The following is a 20196-nucleotide window of genomic DNA, read 5'->3' on the forward strand; positions in this document are numbered from 1 at the left end:
AGCGTCGACCAGGGCGGCCGCTCGATTCGAACCGCAAACCTCCGCAACGACAACAAGCGGCGACGCGCTCGACTCGATCGAGTTCTCATTGCTTGCGTCTGTTGGCTGTTACCATGTTACCCTGTGCTTTGCTGTTACCTGTATTGCTCAATTACTGTTGTTACCGGGCGAGCGTGGGGGGAGGCCCTGCAGCGGACTGACAAAAGGTCCCCCACCCCCGCCCCCCCGCACCCCCCCGCCCCCCCGCCCCCCGTATAGCCTTTACTAGTTAGCGAGCGCCTGTTAAGGCCAGAACGGCGCAGGAAGGGGCGGTGTGGCCCAGCACCACGGCCCGGCCGCCTTCCTTTCCCCATTGCCGATGTTTTTCAACAATGCAGCAGGTGCTTATTTTTAAGGCGAAGTTGACCTAGGGGAGGGCCGGGGTCGTGGGGGAGGGGGAGCACCTGTCCCGGATATCGCTCGCCACTGCTCTTAGCCGCTGGCGAATCGGACTCGAGAGTTCCCGGCGGCATCACAAGCCGGCGCTGCCCCCCCCCCACCGCTCACGTACACGCACGGTTTGGAGGGGGGGGTGGGGGGGGTGGGGTGTTTTTGGGGTCCGCTGTCACGGTTCCTCGGGCGGTGGGCACTCCGGGAGGCAATCGTGAATGGGCTCCCGCCAGAAGGTGAAGTCGCTGTAGCGCTCGGCGCACGGGAAAGCGGCGGTGGACTCGCGGTGGCGGAGCGGGAACACGTGCTCCACCAGCTCGCCCAGGCGGGTGTACCTGCAACAAAGATAAAGATCCCCCGTGTAGCCTTAACAGACTGTAGGGGCAAGTGCTGTTAACGAGCACCTATGAAGGCCGGAACGGTACACGAATGAGGGGGTGGGTGGCCAGCATCACGCCCGACCGCTGTTTGTTTCGCCAGTGGCGATGTTTACACACCGCACCAGGTACCCATTTAAGGCTGAGTCGACCTAGGGGAGGCCCAGGACCGGTTCAGATAATCGTCACTAGTGTAAGCCGTAAGCGGGAATCGAACCCGGTTCGCCAGGTTCATAGCGCAGCGCGCTAACCGCTACACTACCGCTCCCCATTGTACCTGCAACGCACGCACGCACACACGCGCGCGCGAGAAAAACTATTTTCATTTTCCAGGTGAGGCCCACGGAGCTATATGGCTCTGGCGGTCGCAAATGATGGCTCAACGAAGTGGCTTATCGTCGTGTGGAAACTTATAGCAACCAGACGTTGATTCTAAATGTGGAGGGGAAAACCGGAGGACCCGGAAAAAAATCCACGTAACCATGGGGAAAGGCATGCAAACTCTAAATATACAGGTGTCAGGGTGGGGCTCAAACCCACGACCTCCTGTCCACCTTGGTTGATGAATGTCGGCTTTGCAACAACTAAACGGCCTTAGCAGAAGGAAGCAATGCGCCGACTCTAGATAATGTTAACAAAAAACTAAATATTACTGACGTTTGAATCGAGTTGCCCCTATCAACATCACCGTGCCCCCCCCCCCCACCACCAACTCACGAGGATTTGTGGCCCTTGCTGTGCTCCTGGATGAGCTCCCCCTTTGGGTTGACGGTGAAGATGTGGTTCTCTGGAACCCCCACCTGCTTGTACGCGAACACGTCCTGCGTCGTGCAGAAACACACGCGCACACACACACACACGTGAGCACAAAGACAAACATCCCCTGCTATAGCCTGTAACAGACTGTTGGGGGAAGCGCTGTTCGCGAGCGCCTATGAAGGCCGGCACAGCACACAAGGGGATGAGTGGCCAACGCCACACACATTTGAGGCTGAGTCGACTTAGGGGAGCCCCATGACCAGTTCAGATAATCGTCACTGGTGTTGGTCACGAGCGTGAATCGAACCTTGGTCGCCGGGTTCGTAGCGCAGCGCGTTAACCGTTGCAGCACTACCGCTCCCCATACACACACAAATATCGCCAGTGGAGCGTCGTTTTCATTTGAATTTGCAGGACGCATCGATAGAGAGGCACCGACGATACTGGCGATGGTCACTCGGCCATCGTCATGTGCAAACCGCCGTGCGGGAGCCGGGCACTTACGTTGGTCTTGTTGCCGAACGCGGCGTAGAACGGTTCGGAGTGCGGGCTGAAGAGGTGCTTGATGTCCGCCAGACACTGGATCTTGAACTTCTCTGGTTTCTTCTCGATAACCTCCCTGCAGGGGAAGCCAGGCACAACGAGTGCACGGTGCATATATGCGAGCGAGTGGACGCCCCGAGCGTGCGAGCGGTCGATGAGCCATCGGGAAAGGGGGCGAGTGGACGGGTGGGTGAAAAGGTTAGCAGGCGAGTGGGTGGGCGAATGATCGAGTGAGCGGGCAAATTGGGTAGGCGAGCGGACGAGCGAGTGAGAAGGTGAGTGCATGGGTGAGTGATTGAGTAAGCAGTCGAGCAGGCGAGCGAGCGAGCGGGCAGTTGATTCAATGGATTAACAGACGAGCGTGTGGGCGAGCGGTTTACCGAACAGACGTATGACTGAGCGGTTGATCGAATATGTGAACAGGTAAGTGGGTAGGTGAGCTATTAAGTGAATGGGTGAATAAGTGGGCGAGCAAATGACTGCGTGAGTGAGCCACTCAGCGGGTGGATGACCCCTGGAATGAGCGCGCGAGAGAACGAGCACACGAGCGGGCGAGAGTTTGAGCGAGCGAACGGTTGAGTGCTCACCGGTGGAAGGCGAGAAGCAGGCTGCTGGGCGCAAGCAGCAGCGGGCCACGGGGCAGCTCCGTCCCCTTCTCCTTCACCCAGTTGAGGTAGCCGCGCGTCATTCCCGCCATGCCGATCGCGCGCGCAGAGCAGTACAGAAACTTGTACCCGTTCCTGCGGAGCCGACGGAGCCATAAAACATGACGGCATTCAAAGATACGGAATGGGAAATAACATTCCCGAATATCGGTTCCTATGCGGAATTAACGGTTAATCGTTGCCGGCGGGGGACAGATATTCGTCTGGTCTGGTGCGCGAGTCGGCGATGTGACGCTGGCGCTGGGAACTCGGTGGTGTGAGAATCGAGGGTGTGGGTGTGCGCGGCAGTCCGCGTACTTGTGGATTTCGTGGTAGAGTTTGGCGATTCCCTGCTGCGTCCAGTCTTTGCCGAGTGTCGGTAGGATCTGCCCCAGCGCGTCCGACCTGCGAAAAACTCTTGTAAATGACCACATTTTCGAGTTCCCCTGCCTTAGGGCCGGTATCATCGTTCAATATCCTTCTACCCTGTCCAGTGCACAGGCCTCTTCTCCGATTGCAGACGAGGTCTCGATAACTGTAAACGATTTAACTGACATCGTCAGAGATTTGTTATTTGGTATGGCTGATGTAGATTTTGAGCAACAACTACAATTTCATATTCAGGTGCTCAAGCCAGATAACCGCGTTAGGAGCAGCGGAGCGAATGCCTGCGATGTCTCCTTCGTATTTGTGGATCGGAGCATTGCGTCATGAAACGTTGTACGGTCTTTGTTCTGGATGACCACGGTCGCACACTGAATGATGCAACGAGGCCTTTAACATTCTCTCTCATACACCAGATGGAGGGGGCTTTGGAAATTCCCTGCAGAAATTTACCTTAAGACAAATGTAAGAGGGCCGCGAGGTACAGGCTGACGAGAGTGGTGAAGCACGCCGGTTGTCACCAGCGCACCGTCTCCTGTAAGGGAAAGTGCTGCCCCCTACGGTGGCCCTCAGGGATGTAAACTCTGCCTTGTCTGCTTCCGTGGCCCATTCCCGAACGCGATTGTTTAATCCCGGAAAGGCCGAGTATTCACAGCAGGAGCGAAGAATGATGTGTCTCATCAAAAGTTAATAATTTGCAAGTAAAATTTTAAATGTGGAAAATTTAACCATGACACAGGCACATCCACTGAGGCAGATAACGTGTAGGATGTTTACGGTTAATACGACCGCAGAGAATTAACCAGGGCAAACGCTGGATTCGAACTGTAAACCCGTGCAACAAGTGGCAAACACGCTACCACTGGGCCGTGTCACCGCCCCCAAGACGGCGGGTGACATTGCTGTGGGCCACCCAAATGGACACTCCATCTCGTAACGACAGCGCGACCAGGATAACTACGGGCGGAAAATGTAAAAAACTATTTATTGTATTTTTAAATCCAAAAATCCACGGTGGGCAATGCGCATGCGTCGCTCACTTGGTGATGGTGCCGTCGATATCGGAGATGATGATTTTGTCGTTCCAATTCCACAGGTAGATGGTTCCCTCGCAGCGGCAGGTGCCCTGGTACTGCGTGGTCACGCTGAAGCTCACCGTGTTGGGGCCTTCCTTCAGCTGCAGCTGAGCCTGCACACGCCGGCCGGCCGGTCAGCCGTGGGCCAGGGTCAAGAGGTCGGCGCACCGTGCCATCGCTGCCTCGCTGCTGTTAGAGCTGCCCCTGTGCCCCAACTCCCCAGATGTAGCTCCTCTTCATGGTAGCCACCGACTGTCTCCTACTCGTAACGCCTGCGCTGCCGCATCAGCCCTCGTCCTGGCTCCGACTCCCCCACCCGCCGCACTCCTCGCCCCCCCACAGACCCCCACATTACTAAAACAGCAGCACCCCTCCTGTCGTGCCAGCCGACACTTGGGGCAACCACCGCCAACCGGGCATTCATTTCTGCCACGTTTGCCCGCGTGGCCTACCCGGAAACAATTTCCGCAGCCCGGCACACCACATCCGATAAAGCTCCTCGCTATGGCTGTGGATACTACCGGTGGGGTGCCATCCTTCTGCGGCCTAACAATGGCGACCTGGAAGACGCTCGAGGTAGCAACCGAGCTCCATGGGGGGGGGGGGGGGGGGGGCACGTATGGTGGGGGGGGGAAGTGCGGGGAGGGACCCACGTACAATTTGCTCGGAGGAGAGGCGCAGGGACTTGCGGAACGCGGTCACGTGGGGCTCCCTTTCCAGCAGCGGCACGGCGCGTGGCACCGGGCCCAGCTCCTCGTCTTCACTCGACGACGACGACGACTCGTCGTCCTGCAGCCTGAGGTGGGGGGAGGGGGCGGCGGCGAAGAGGTGAGAAGATGAGAAGCGGCGAGTCACTGCAGCGCGGCGCTTTCAGATGCGCTTCTGCGGCCGTCAAGAACGCTCTGCCTTCCGATATTATTAGGAAGCCGCTGGAGCTGTGCAATTTTAAATCTTCATCTAGATTTCTTTAGAACTGGTTTGCGTGTTTAGTTTGTTTTCCTTCCTCCGCACCTCGGATTAGCACCGTTGGCGATGTACAGTGCTAAAGAAGTTCAACATACATCCGTACATAGTCGAGGGGTGTCAAGATGAGAGGCGATGACTCCGGCGGGGGTGGTTGGATGAGGTAGTGAAGTAACAGCGGGTTCGACGAGGGGGGGTGAGATGATGAGAGGGTTAGACGAGGGGGGGGGTTAGACGAGGGGGGGTTAGAGGGGGGGTTAGAGGGGGGGGGGTTAGAGGGGGGGGGGTTAGAGGGGGGGTTAAAGGGGGGGGTGAAACGAGGGGGCGGGGAGAGCGTGGATGCCGTTGTTCCGTGACGGGCCAGGGCCTCACCGGATCCCCGTGTCAGACTGTCCCGACTGCTCTCCGCTCAGTCCACTATCTGGCTGCAGCTGCTCCCTCTTCCCTTCCTGCGAGGGGGGGAGGGGGCAGGAAGCACCGAGGGTTTGTCGAAAAGATTGAACATTTGTTTATTCCTTCATTCATTCGTTAAAATGTCACCACTGGTAGTATATCATTTTCTAAGTGGGTAAGCGGCGGTGTAGTTATTTGCGCGTCGCGCTACAAACCCAGAGACCAGAGGTCGATGCCCAACCACGGCTACGACTATTATCTTGCCATCCTATGTACCACCACGCCCCCCAATTTAACCAACACTGACCAGCACGGTGTACGGTCTAGTACAACTCCAACGATCGACACGGCGTGGCGAAGCATTCATCCAGCAGCGGATTAGAAACATGCGTTTAGGGCATTTGTCCACGTGACAAGCGACTTCGTTGAGCTCTCACTTATGATAGCCGAGTCACTTCCGAAAAAGAGCTACTACATAGGTCAGTGGGCCCTTACCTGGTGAAATAAAAAAAACTATTTGACGAAGGTGTCGTCGTCATTTATCGTCGTTACGGTCACGATTTGACAGGGGGGGCGTGATCACACCACCGATAAGCCGGCCGTCTTTTTTTATAATCTCATCAACATCAAACCGACGGCTTCTAAACGAGCCCACTGTGCCGTGGAGGGCCGGGGCGTGAGCGCGTGCGGCCTCACCGCCTTGGCCGAGTTGTCTCTGCGACGCCACGAGAACCACCACCGGTTGCTCTTCTTGGGCATCTTCTCCTTCATCAGGGCCTCCACCGCCAGCTGCAGGCAAACGACAGCGCCAAACCACCCGCGCCGTCACATCGGTTGAAGTCGGCTACGGTGCCAGCGCTGCGGAACCTGCTGCCGCGTCGTTATTAGGCTCCGGAAGTCGTGCCGACTGACCGGCGTGGTCAAGTATGGTCAAGTAAACCCCACGAGCCGCACGGGGTGGGGAGGCCCTCATCCAGCAGTGGATTTGCGAAAGGGATGTCCATGTAGAAATCGGTTTATGTCGATGCGTTCGACTGCCTGAGGACACGCTCGGTGCTTGATGCTTACGAAGAAAAAAGTTATCTTTCGTCGATTGTCAATTCATGATTTGCTAACGTTCTTCAAATGTCCTAATTTTCTCAGGGCCCCAGATTCAAATACATTATAATCCACACTTCCAAGTTTTTGTTGTTGTTTTTACCCTATCCTCCTGCATCCTGCACCCACGTCTCCCACCCTTCTCTGGCTGTGTTCTATTCCGAACCTCTCAAGCTGTCAACCCAAAAATAACTGAGCAGGACCCTCCTGAAAAGTGAGTCATGAGACTCGGCAAGGCTTTAGTGGGTAATCTAGCGTAATCGTTAAATAACTGAAATTTCTAGGGTCCTCCGCGCGTGCCCGTGTTCACCGATCACGGAAACCCAGCGACGCAACGCCTGCCGCCTCTTGAGGCCTGGTACCTTTGGCAGGGGCTTGTGGAACGCCTGCATGGACAAGAGCATCGGTGCAGCCACTGCCCAGTTGTAATACCTACAGACACGGGGACACATCCGTCACGCACAGGCTGGGGCTTGTAGAAACACAGGCGCAAGCCACTGGTGTGCCACCTGCTACGACGGTGGATTGTAAAACACGGGACGCTTGCGAAATAAAACGCCGTGCACGGCCTACTTGTTTCCAATGAGCACCACGAGGTTGAGGTCGTCGATGAGAGCCGGGTTCTCGAGGAACTGCTGGAAGGAGACCCTGTGAGCCTCGAACTTCTCTGCAAGGGAGGCGCACGGGTACCACGACACCCCGCCCCACACAACTTCAACGGCGAATCATCACCCGGTCACTTTAGGTCCAACAAACATCCGCGCTGTCAAACGCCTGCCCCCATTCAAGTCCAGCCTCAAGGCCTTGTCGCCTCTGCCGATGACCGACTTGGCTTTGTATCTCCCACGCATAACATCCACTGTGTGAATACAGGATCTTGAGACGCGGTCGCATTTAGATGCTATGTATAAATCCGCACGGTTGGGCATTGGGACAATTGCTACGACGTTAGCTCAGCCACTACGAAATGCCATGCGCCACGCACCAAAGCGCTCCCGTATAGCCTACACAGGCTGTTGGAGCAAATGCTGCGAGCGAGCACCTATGAAGGCCGGTACAGCACGAGGGGGTGGGTGGCGAGCACCACGCCGGCCGTCTTTGTCTCCCCAGTGAAGATGTTTATAAGACCGAAGGTCAGGACTGGTTCATATGTCACCTATGTTGACAGTGAGTGGGAATCTAATTCGGGTTGCTGGGGTCACAGCACAATGCGCTATGTCGGCCACACACCACCACCATCATCGTCAGCAACACCATCATCGTCAGAGCCACCATCATCACCACCAGCGCCACCATCAGCAACACCTTGATCACCACCAGCACCAGCACCAGCAGTACCAATAGCGCCAGCACCGCCGGCACTGCCAGCACTACCAGCACCAACGCCACGATCGAAACTGCCTCTGCCATGACTCGCACCACTACCAGCACCACCAGCATCACCACCAGCACCACCAGCCGTGTGTCCGTCGCGCGCCTCACCCTGCGAGATGTTGCAGGACTCGGCGAGGCCCCCGCACAGCGACAGGGCGACTGTGGAGGCGTCTCCCTGGGCCGAGTCTGACAGGCACTCCGTGCCGCTGTCGGCTGCACCGCTGCCCACTGACTGCGGCGAGTGGGAGGGCGAGCGGGCCGGCACGGCGGCCACCTCGCCAGGCCGACCTGGGGGGCACGGCTCTCCCTCGCTGGTGGTCGGAACGACGGACACGGGGAGGGAGGTGATAATTGTGATGAGTAAGATAGTGATAAGATGATGACAATGACGATATTGATCTTTACAATGAATAGGATGACGATGGGTGGTGGCGGCGAGGATGACTGATAAGATAATGGTGATGAAAACTTAAGATGACAATGAAGATGATAATGATAACACTTAGCAACATGAAGGGAAAGATAATAATGATTACGATATGACGAAAGTCAGTTTACCTCTTGGGAAAGTACATGGCAGCTTCCACTGGATCCAATCTCGACAGCTCATCCAGGTAAATATCGCTCTGCCCCAGGTATTGGCTGCGTTTTCCCACCTCTTTTCAAACACAAACGAGCAAAACACGATCACAAACACGATCACGGCATTCCAAGCACGCTCAACAAATGTACGACTGCGCGGCTCGGACGGTGGAGGGGGGTGGGGGGGGCAAGAGAAGTTGACACAAAATGGAGAGAAGGGGCCATGCCTTTCTTCCGGACGGGCGACTCGGCCTTGGAGAGGGCTTTGGTCTCGTTGGCGTCCATCGACTCGGGCTGGAGCGGCACCGCCAATTCCGGGTGTTCGCCGGGTGCCACGTCTGGCCCCACCGATCCGGCTGGGTCCGATAGTGCCATGAAGCCAGCTTCTGATCGCCAAAACAGCATCATGAAAAAAATGTTATGCAATTTTTTTTATTATTTCCACCCCCGGAAGCCCCCAAACTTACTTCAATGTGATAATTGGTTCTTTACCCTTCTATCTGGCAACAAAACTGACACCTTTTTACAAGGAGTCATGTTTGCATAGACCGCAATACCTGCAGTCATAATACAAACAAAAGAACATAACTCTGATAATGTGCACTGTCCCACATTATCAGAGTTATGTTCTTTTGTTTGTATTATGACTGCAGGTATTGCGGTCTATGCAAACATGACTCCTTGTAAAAAGGTGTCAGTTTTGTTGCCAGATAGAAGGGTAAAGAACCAATTATCATATTTTTTACTGGCAAATGAGGTTCCCATAGTGTAGTTACTTCAATGTCACGAGCCGGAAAATCGATTCAGATTTCTCGCAGAGCAGTGCAACCCTTCGTGATGGAGAATGGCCCACGGAAGCGGATGTCACAGAACTACCTCCGAGAACCTTCAATTGGCCTCTGAGCCACCAGGCCACCGTGTGTTATGAGTTTATCGAGACGCACAAAATGATGAAGAGTGCAGCGGTGCTGGCCTTGCACTGCAAACATGGACCATCAGTTTTATCAATACAGGTAACCGCCGACTTGCGACCCTCCGCGTTTATGGCCTTTCTTATAGTAAGTAAGACCCCCAGAGTAACGACCAAAACGCGTATCTACGACCGCCTAACGACTGCTACCGACGCCGAGTCTATTGGCACTGAGTGTGCGCATGTTATGCGCTGACTTAGTGCCAGTTGGCGCTGGTTTTCTCTTCTGCCGTATGGGTATGTCGAGTCTAGCCCGACAGCCTGCAGCTGCGTCTAGAGGGAACGCATCTCTTTCGCAACGCAAATTTTGCCTTTCGCTATATCTGAGAAGAGGAAATGTGATGCACATGCAGAAAAGTACTTGAGGATTTTAAAATGTGTTTGTTTTTATTTAATAAATGTGTGTAAAAGTCATGTTCAGTTACAATAAATGTTTGTTAGGGTTATTTTCATTTATTTTCGTGGTCCATTTTGGTATTTTTACGTTATGCAATGGGTTTCCAGGAACGGAACCCCAATGTATAATGTTGCGCCTCTGGGAATCGAGGGTTCGACTTACGACAGCTCGACTTGCACCCGTCGTCCAGGAACCAATGAGGTGGTAGGTGCGGGGGTCGCCTGTGTCTTCACTACCATAGAAGTCATGTAATATACCAGTCGTCCGTGAAAGTAGCATCCATTATAGCAGGGCTGGGGAACCTTGTTTCTGCCAAGGGCCATTTGGATATTTATAACACCATTCGCGGGCCATACAAAATTATCAACTTAAACATTAGCCTGTTGTTATATTTGGTCAAACATTTAATTAACTCGCCCCTAATGTGATGGCTGGCACTGCTTCTCTTTGGTGAGGCGTGTGATGTTAGCTGGTGTTGATGATGTTGCTACCCGCAACTACTTTTCCAGGTTTGCTCCTAGATTTATTGAATTTCGAGTCCCGCCTGCGGTTGCCTTGGCAGGGCCAGACCAAATGATTTTGCGGGCCTCATACGCCCCGCAGGCCGGACGTTCTCCACCCCTGCATTATAGAAAAATTATAATATATCCTCCCACATATGCGCTTCCCGCCTTCACCAACCCACACTGACCACCATTGCTGTAGTGTGGTCAAGCAACTCATCATCAGTAGATTGCTAAAGGGGCCGTACATGTCTACTTATGAATATAGGATGTAAGTTTATATTCCTGTATGCGTGCATATGCAATCTTGGCACGGCGGGCACACACACGCCCGCACCGCCCACACCGCCCACACCGCCCGCACCGCTCTCTGCCGTGCGTCCGCCCGGCTGCGCCGTGGCCGGCTCCTCGGGCCGCCCGTCGCCGCACTCCCTCCGCCCCGGTGGCGAGGCTTTGGGCTTGAGCAGCGTCTCGGGCCGCACGGTGGGCCGGCTGGTGAGCTGCGGCGGCGGCGACGAGCACAGCACGTTCCAGCACGACGCGTCCCCCTCCGCCTCGCCCGCCGACATCGCGCCGCCTCCGCCGTAATCTCCGCCGCCGCCGCCGCCGTCGTCCTCCTCGCGGTCGTCGTCGTCGGGCGAGGAGGAGGGATGGAAGGCGAGAGGCTCGGCACGTGGCGGTGGCGGTGGCGCGAAGATGTCGTCGTCAGTGTCGCCCGAGGAGTTTGGCGGCTCGAAGATGACGCGGAAGTGGGTGGTGTCGCGCGGGGCGATGATGTCGACCACAAGGGGTTCATCGTCCTCCATGTCCAAGCTCATCAGCTGCGGACGGGCAGGCGGAGCGTGAACGATAATCAGCAGCAGCGGTGGCGATAGCAGCAGCCGCCACGATCTATCCACTGCTGCTGGGTGAAGGCCTTGCATGCATATACACATGCTCACACAAACTCACGTACACACAAAGGCATAAAAGATCCCCCGTGTAGCATTTTAACTGACTGTAAGGGCATGTGCTGCTTGCGAGCACCTATGAAGGTCGGCACAGCACACAACGGGTTGGGTGGCCAGCATCACGAAAGGCATAAACACACACCCAGGCGCACACACACTCACACAAAGTCTCCCAGCCCTGCTGCCTCTAAGCAATGTAGAGTCTAGAGACTGCTGGGACAAAAGCAGCAGCAGAAACAGGAACAACCGCGAGTCACCTGCGCTCTCTCGGGCAGCTGCCCCCAGGACCACTGCATGTTGCGGAGGAGGTCGTTCTCCGACCCCTTAGACACGAGCTCCGAGTCGCTCTTGGGTGACATGGGGCGCAGCGAGGATGGGCTGTGTGGGGTGGGGGGTGCGGTAGGTATCACACAGTGTGACGGAGGACAGACCGCTAAGACTGAGTATGCAGAGACACAGCGCTGGATCTCAACCGACGCCAGTCATTACGCCGAACCTTATCTTTGTGCCTGCCATGAACCCTGTCACTCATCAAAGACTATCAATTAACTACCATTATCACCATAATGCTAGCCTTGTCCATAAACCTAAACTAACCATTTCTCAAACTCTAAGCCTGTCACTAACCCTAATGCAACTCCTATCTGTCCCTGACACTAAGCCTCGTAAACCCAAGGCCAACCTTACGCTTAACTCTACACCTGTCACTAACCCTCACCCTAACCCTAAGCTGGCCAATAGCCCTATTCCTAAGTCAAAATTCATAGGTGTTACTCGCTAACAGCACTTGCCCCCAACAGTCTGTTAAGGCTATAGGGAGGATCTTAATCTTTGCCGAGAACGGGTGGATACCTCTGCAGTGGGGACCAGTCGCCGTCGGAATGCGGGTGAACTGGGACACCTGAGAAGAACGCAGTCTCCATGCCGCTATTCACTTGGAAGGAGTTGTTTCTGCAGCACGTGGTGAGAGAACATTTGTACAAAAATAATAATAATCAGCAACACGCAATCACAGAACAAATCAACGGCAATGTTAGCAATCACTAAGTTCAACCGGAAACAACAGTTACAAGTGGAAACAAGAGCTAAAGCTGCCCGTGGGAAATCTCTAAGTCTTCCCAGGAGATTAAAAGTCTTGTGTTTCACCAGTGAACTGGTTTGGACAAGGTCTGCGCTTTGGCTCATGTTTCTGGTTTAACTGGGTGACCGCAAACGTTGCCGCTGAATTGTTCTGCGATTTATCTACTTCCGCCCCCTTCTGCATCACACGGCCGGCCGAGGGGAAGGGGCAACGTCACGAAGCGGCAACAAAAGTTGGTGACGCGACGGCAACACTTTATTATTCTAAAGTGCTCTACGGGGCGGCGTTCGCATCTCTGCGACAGTTATTAAGAGACACCGCATCAGCCCAAATGCACGCTAAGTGTTGGAAGGATTCAGGGGTGGGGGGCCTGCGGTGGGGGGCGTGGCGAGGATGGGGGTGGTGGGGCGGCAGTATCGACATGGCCGGCGCCGCGCACACGAGCGCAGCAAGACCTGAGCGCAGGAGAGGTGGCCGCTGCCTCCTCGTCCGAGTTCATCTCCATCGCAAAGATGTCGCCGTCGTGCGAGGCGGTGGTAGCCGACTCCCTGCGGCCCCCGCCCGTGTCCATCTTCGACTTGCGCCGCCGCTTGCGCCGCTTCTTGGAAGCCGAGGGCGGCGATAGGAGCGGCACCGGCACGCTCGCGCAGGACGCCACCTCTCCGGCAAGCAGCTGATGAAGGGGGAGGGGTGGAGGGAGGAACAAACACAACAGCGGGTGTTGTTCCTTGCAAGTGAACGTCATGCGATGCGTGTACATCAGCACCGGGGAGATTAAGGTGGCTGGGCGTGCTGTAATGTAAAAAAACTCTACGTTTAAATTTCGATTTAAAGCTTTCGTGACTGCAGGGATTCATCTTCTTGGTTCTTTCGGTAAAGTCACGTAGAAGGGAAACAATAAAATAATAAAAATAAAACATAATCAAATAATTCTCACGACGTTTCGGCCACAACGCAAGCAGCCGTCCTCAGGTGAAGAACAGGTCTGTCAGAAAGACACTGAAAGACACTGGTCTGTCGGAAAGACACTGAAAGACACTGTCTTTCCGACAGACCTGTTCTTCACCTGAGGACGGCTGCTTGCGTTGTGGCCGAAACGTCGTGAGAATTATTCTATTATGTTTAATTATTATTTTATTATTTCCTTTATACGTGACTTTATCGAAAGAACCAAGAAGAAAAAAACTCTACGTTTGATATAGTTACATACGTTTCGAATGTTTTTCCTTTTAACTCCACCAAGCTTAAATGACCTTTTGTCAACACGAGCCAAAAATCAATTCGCTCTTATCTCGTGGGTGCACGCATAGTCCACGTAAGTCGAAAGTCGAAGATGACGTGGAAGACTATAAGTGAATGTCAGGGGTGGAATCGTAGCTCCAGCTATCGTGAATGAACCACCAGAGGTTGGTTTGGCTGAAGTCACTTTAAAATCTCTTGTTGTCATTGACAAAGCTTCAACCCCGTGTCAGACCGCCTGGGACACACTGCCTCGATATCTAGCTACGAGATAAGAGATGTTTGTTAAGCGTGTCAAAACTTCCATTGTGCTCTGCTCATGCGAGACTCACAATAGTACGAGTTCATATGTACGTTGGATGAGGTGGAGTTTCAAGTTTATTTTGTTTCACGAGATAAGAACTCAAGTGACCAGGATGAGTCTCACTTGCATGGGTGGCCGGGGTCACCAAAACGTGCAAAAGCAGGACAAAGTGCAGCAACGAAGCAAACAGAAATAACAACAAAAACAACTGCGTCACAAGAGAAATAGAAAATATTACACAAACATGGATATATATAGCAATGTTAAATAATACATTTCCGGTGGCGTAAGTCAGCTCGGGCTGATTGCAGTCGTGTCGCCGTGTCACTCACCTCCGGCAAGTCTCGGACCTTGCCAATATCTTCATCATCCTCGTCTCCCAGGATCGGCTCCATCTCCATGTCGTCGGAATCATCCTCACCCTCGTCCCTGTCCGAACAGGGGATCGGGGACGTGACGAGACGAGCCGGCACCATGTTCTGCGGGAGAAGCACAGCAGAGGACGGTCTTCACCGAGGAGGGCCAGAAAAAAACAAACTGCACAAGGCCCAACAACTAAAACCGCAACGTGAGGACGGGAAGACCAAAACCGCGATGACCCGACACGCGAGCGTTGGATAACAAACTTGAGAACAGCCAGCCACGTCGTGTGAGCAACCCAAAACACGAGCACAAACCAAAATGTACGAATAGATAAGAATAACAATCCCAAGTGAAAACAACAAGCACAATGGCAACGGGCAATGACATGAGGACAAATCGTTATTTAAGGGTATACCCGTGCCTCGTGAGTCGTGGGGGTTATTTGACCATACTTCCCCACGCTGGTCAGTGGCGGGTTGGTGAAGTGGGAAGCAGAGATGTGGGAGCATATACGTACAGTACAACAATCTGGCTTTGCTGCAGTGCCCTCTTCTGCCTAGCCCACTAATACATGAATATATTATTTAATATATTCATGTATTGTTCATGTTCAGACAATGTTTATCTTTGGGCAATGTTCAGAAAAGCTCAAAAGCGTGTCCTCTCATTTCCCACTCAATATCAAAACTAAAATAAAATTAGTTGGCCAAATATTCGAATACAGAGACAGGAAGTTTGCCCAATCGCTGGTTCCGGTTTTGGCTGCCTTTCCGCTTGTCCGTGGATTCCCACGCCTCTGAATGCACGGAGACTGTGCAGCTCGTTACAAACTTGTAGTTTGCAATGCCCTCTACCAATGCCCTCTGCTCCCCATGCACCGCCAGTCTTGGGCATTATTTAACGATACTTCACCAGACTAGTCAGTGCAGGTCGATCAAGGGGTGGGCAAGACTGGTCAGATATTACTTGCCACTGATGTCAACCATCGTTGGGAATCAAAATCAAGTGGCCGGGGGGTTGGCAGCACTGTGCACTTACCATTATGCCTCCGATGCTCCCACATACTATAACAAAACCAATGCATGTAATATTGTTTACATCTGTATACTGTCACTCACTGGCATTGATAAAAAATAAAAATAACATGGCAAAGAGAAACTATGCATATGGCCGGATCCCGTAATGTTTTCCAAAATGTTTTCCAAGTATTTACAGATAATAGCGATAGTGCTTGAGCCAAAGACACAGGAGCAGCATGTCCATGGGTCATCACGAGACATGCGGTGAGGACGGTGGCTTTGCCAGCTGAGATGCCGTGGCGGGCCCTTTGATTAGCGTCTCCATGTTATGATCGATTTGGCCGATTTTCTGAAGGATACATCCGAATGCGAACACAATTTAACAGTAAAGTTTCATGCCTCCCAACAACCCCCCCCCTGCCCAACCTCTGTATTACACACAGACGAATGGACAGCGCTAATTCATAATCGCTTTGAACCTCAGTTGGAAAGTGTTAAAATTAATGTTTAGAAAGGTTTACTTGCCTCTTGCATTTGAGTCTCCTCGACGAAAAACGCCTCTCCATTGTCCCCGAGTTTCATGTGCAGGTTCACGGCACGCCCGTTAATCTCAATGTCCACCTGAAACGCAAAAAGGCAAAACGTATCCACAAAGGCCAGCTCTCGGCAACACTGTAGCATTTAAATTTCGATTTAAAGCTTTCGTGACTGCAGGGATTCATATTCTTGGTGCTTTCGGTAAAGTCACGTAGAAGGGAAATAATAAAATAACATACACAAGCAATCATCATCAGGTGTGAAATCCACAGCAAGAAAATTTTCTTGCTGTGGATTTCACAAGAAAAATGTTCTTGCTGTGGATTTCACACCTGATGATGATTGCTTGTGTTGCAGTCGAAACGTCGTGAGAATTTTTATTGTTTAATATTCATATTATTTTATTATTTCCCTTCTACGTGACTTTACCGAAAAAAACAAGAACACTGCAGCGTTTCCCAAACCCCACTCCTCGTGACCCACAGTGCATGGTGTCGCTTCCATGTGTATCGATCGCCTCCTTTAACTACGAATTGTGACGATTGCATTTTTGGAGTCACGCAATTCTTAAAGCACGAGGCTATATAACGAAGGCGCTGTATCTCAAGACGTTTAAAAAGTTTCCCCGAAGCTTCAGATATCGCGTTCAGGAGATAGCACCGAAGCGGTGACCTCTTCCTGTGCTGAAAATTAATTGACGATGCTGCTGCTACTGCATTGGCAGTGGTGCATAAAGCACAATTAACAAACTCGATACATTCGTTAGTAACGCTGCCTTGAAAGGAGAAATATATCATAGGCGACGTAAAAAAATGCAATGAAGCAGGGCATTAACTGGAACATTACCTTATTTGTATGTATTTGAAAAAATGCAATGCTTTTTGAGGCATTTGAGGCATTGCTATTGACGAATGTGTTGAGTTCCCTGCACTGCAAGTCCAGCATACGAATCATTAAGCCGTGGCGGTAGCAGCAGCATCCCCAAACACCAATGAATGTAAACGTACACCATCCGCCATTCGCCACTCAGTGGCGGTGACGTCACCACGGGGCCTGTGCCAGGCCAGGTGCACTTTGTAAACGCGCAGCGCACACGCACCACTTTCTCTCTGGAGCGTAGTACGCCGAGCTTGCCAAACCGCACGTGGAAAGGCGAGCACAGCAACGAGCCGTCTGGCTGGCGCACCACGATCACATCGATGCAGCCACTCAGTGTGGCTGGGTTCAAGCCCCGGTAAAGCTCCTTGACCGTCACGAACACCTGCCCCGCCAGCTGCCCCACGTAATTCATCCTCTCTCCCCCTCGCCGGGTGGGTTTCTGCGTGGAAACAAACACACACACACACGCACACAAGGGCAGTGAGTGTCAAGTGTAATGGTCACCACGCCTGTAATCCAGCACTGTGTAAGGCAGCGAGGGTTGGTGGATCACCATACAAAACACATTTTGTAAAACTCCCTTTCCGTGGGCATCCAGGAGATGCCATACTCTGACTTTCCAGGAGAAAGCAGTACAGCAAGTAAAATTATCGCAGTTTGTTACCATCTGTACGGGGATAGAGTGTTGCCCCCTCGCACACGTAAGTTTTCTCAAAGTGCTCCGGTTTCCTCCCACTCGACGAAATAAATATCATTAATTGGCCGACTTACCTGGATAATTGGATTTCCTGGATAATTAAATACACGTCATAAATACTATCAACAACACCATTATCATCAACACCATCATCGGTAAGGCTTTGCTTTTGTTTACTCTAACACGTATATGCGATGTTACGACAAATGAGCCCTCTCCCCCACCTCCCACATGCTATTTGAACCATACTTCACCACGCTGGTCATTGTGGGTTGGTGAAGGCGTGGAGCACAGCATGGTACAATTCATGTTTATGAAGTGATCTCTGCTTTCCCCGCGGCAGCCTATGCCAACCGCTGCACGATAATGATTTTAAAACACAAGTTGCTCAACACAGGCCCAAATGTCAAGCGGTCAGCAACAAACATCACTGTCGAGGTTGTAATAGGTGAGAGTTGAATCGAGCAATGTTGTTGTCACTATTGTACCAGCTTGGGATGAAGGGAAGATGGGAATTCCATTGTCGAGCAGTGTTTCTAAAAATATACTTTTTTTTAATTATTTGACCAGGTAAGGTCCACCGAGCTATTTGGCTCTTTTCAGAAGCGACCTGGCCACAAATGATTGCTCAACAAAGTGGCTCATTGTGTGTAAATTTATAGCAGCCAAATAGTCTAAAACGCATGCTTCTAAGTATGGAGGCGAAAACCGGAGGACCCGGAGAAAAATCCACGCGACCACGGGGTGAAGAGACAGGCACGCAAACTCCAAATATACAGCAGCTGCAGCAGGCGTCAGGGTCGGTATCGAACCCATGACCTCCTGCACACCAGGCGAGGTAGTTAACATCTCATAGCCACCGTGATGATGAGATAGACACACAAACTCCAAATATACAGCAGCAGCAGGCGTCAGGGTCGGGATCGAACCCACGACCTCCTGCACACCAGGCGAGGTAGTTAACATCTCATAGCCACCGTGATGATGAGATGGACACACAAACTCCAAATATACAGCAGCAGGCATCGTCAGGGTCGGAATCGAACCCACGCCCTCCTGCATACCAGGCTAATTCTCTCTGCCCCCTCCCTCTCTCCGTTCTCGCCCCCCCTCTCTATATTTAAGGGACCGTCATAGAGACAACCCCTCTCTTTGTGCCGATGTGTGTCCTCTCTCTGTGTGCCGTTGTGATGTCTGTCTGCTTGTATGTCTGTCTATAGTTTTCTAGTTAGATTTTTTGTTGCTATTTCTTTTATACCTGATGATGATTGCTTGTGTTGCAATCGAAACGTCGTAATGTGTTATTTTAATTTATTATTTTATTTTTAGACGTGACTTAACCGAAAAGAACCAAAGAATAATTCCTGCAGTCACGAAAGCTCCTAAATTAAGATTGAGGTAGTTAACATCTCCTAGCCACCGTGATGGTGATGAGAGAGACACACAAACTCAAAAAACACAGCAGCAGGCGTCAGGGTCTGGATCGAACCCACGACCGCCTGCACACCAGGCGAGGTCGTTAACATCTCATAGCCATCGATCCAAGCACACGTGAGCACTGTCCAGGCTCATGACCCGCTTAGCTTGCGAGTTCAAACGAGATCTGGCGCATTCCAAACTTGTCAACACACGACATTGTGTGCAGCCCACCGTATGCCATGCTGCGTATAAGACACAGACACACACACAACCCAAAAACCTTTATCATGAATATCGGTCGTGAAAGCCTACGCTGTTACACACAACAACAACGTGCTATATATCCAAACATACGTACGGCGACACGCTTAACACACAAACACACGCAGCACGTCTTGAACTGGGCCCGACGGAATGTAATGAGCAAGTCTGCAGGCAAAACCCAAACAACGACACGCGGCCTCCACGCGTTTCAAAGGTAATTGGAGTAGGCCAGAGAGCGAACATCCCTCTTGCGTTCGGCAGCACGTACCTCAACGTCGCATGTGGATCGTCAAGAAAATGTGGTGGTGGTGATGTGGTGGTGTGGGGGTGATGGGGGTGGTGTTGTGGTGGGGGTGAGGCTGGTGGTGAGGGTGGTGGTGTGGGTGGTGTGTTGGTGGTGGTGAGGGTGGTGGTTAGGGTGGTGGGGGGGCGGTGTGTTGGTGGTGGGGGTGGTGAGGGTGGTGGTGGTGTGGTGGTCACCGTTCGCGAACTCGAGGGCCGCCGCCGCGCGACTGAAGGGCGATCAACAACTGGAGGCCCGGGTCCTACAACGTCCACGCCCCCGCTGCTCCAAGGGGGTTCATATGACGCGTGGGTTCACGCGTCACGTCGAGAGGAGGGCAAGGAGAGGCTTCGAACATCGAAGTGGAGAGCATCGTCGGTTTCGTTGTTTCGTGTCTGGTGGTTTGTTCGTGGCACGAGAGGCGAGTTTTAAAAATCACGGCAAGCGGCGGGGGGGGGTAAACTCGGGCAGTGAGATTTTTCGCATTGGGCCTGATGACGTCACCCACCGGAAGTTCTGCCCCCCCCTCTCACCCCTCCCCTATCGGCCCTCCCAACCTCTCGGCCCCTCCCCCACCCTCTCGCGACTCCCCCCAACCTCTCGCCCCCCCCCATCCCCCCGGCGCGCCCCACCCCCTTGGCGGTCTCCCCCAGCACCACGTTTATTTAT

General features: G+C 52.9%; 1 protein-coding gene across 2 annotated transcripts; it reads right to left on the reverse strand.

Annotated features, from left to right (window-relative positions):
• Positions 1 to 249: 249 nt before the first annotated feature.
• LOC144725018 (phosphatidate phosphatase LPIN2-like) lies at positions 250 to 20003 on the reverse strand. 2 transcript variants are annotated; one of them, XM_078604450.1, is made up of 22 exons: positions 19725 to 20003; positions 17085 to 17303; positions 15974 to 16069; positions 14399 to 14545; positions 12979 to 13196; positions 12295 to 12393; positions 11700 to 11820; positions 10857 to 11313; positions 8850 to 9008; positions 8599 to 8698; positions 8149 to 8351; positions 7240 to 7333; positions 7029 to 7098; positions 6265 to 6357; positions 5548 to 5624; positions 4870 to 5008; positions 4177 to 4325; positions 3071 to 3157; positions 2696 to 2848; positions 2070 to 2184; positions 1524 to 1627; positions 250 to 764 (listed from the first exon to the last, which is right to left on the reverse strand). In XM_078604450.1, the coding sequence occupies exons 2-22, from the start codon at positions 17274 to 17276 to the stop codon at positions 605 to 607; spliced, it is 3033 nt and encodes a 1010-aa protein (XP_078460576.1). In that variant the 5' UTR covers positions 17277 to 17303; positions 19725 to 20003; the 3' UTR covers positions 250 to 604. The 2 variants fall into 2 exon arrangements, with proteins under 2 accessions (XP_078460576.1, XP_078460577.1); XM_078604451.1 differs by having other exon boundaries at positions 19513 to 20003.
• Positions 20004 to 20196: the final 193 nt, after the last annotated feature.

Source organism: Lampetra planeri, chromosome 22 (assembly GCF_965212315.1).
Source record: "Lampetra planeri chromosome 22, kcLamPlan1.2.h2, whole genome shotgun sequence".
Classification (NCBI taxonomy): domain Eukaryota; kingdom Metazoa; phylum Chordata; class Hyperoartia; order Petromyzontiformes; family Petromyzontidae; genus Lampetra; species Lampetra planeri.

What these genes read in the sequence shown, in the direction of transcription:
- LOC144725018 (XM_078604450.1), bottom strand. Translation starts at nt 17,276, where the DNA reads ATGAATTACGTGGGGCAGCTGGCGGGGCAGGTGTTCGTGACGGTCAAG. An exon ending in CGGACGCACGGCAGAGAGCG is followed by an intron (nt 9,009 to 10,856) that starts GTGCGGGCGGTG and finishes TTTGGCGATCAG; the next exon opens with AAGCTGGCTTCATGGCACTA. An exon ending in GAGACAACTCGGCCAAGGCG is followed by an intron (nt 5,625 to 6,264) that starts GTGAGGCCGCAC and finishes CCCCCCTCGCAG; the next exon opens with GAAGGGAAGAGGGAGCAGCT.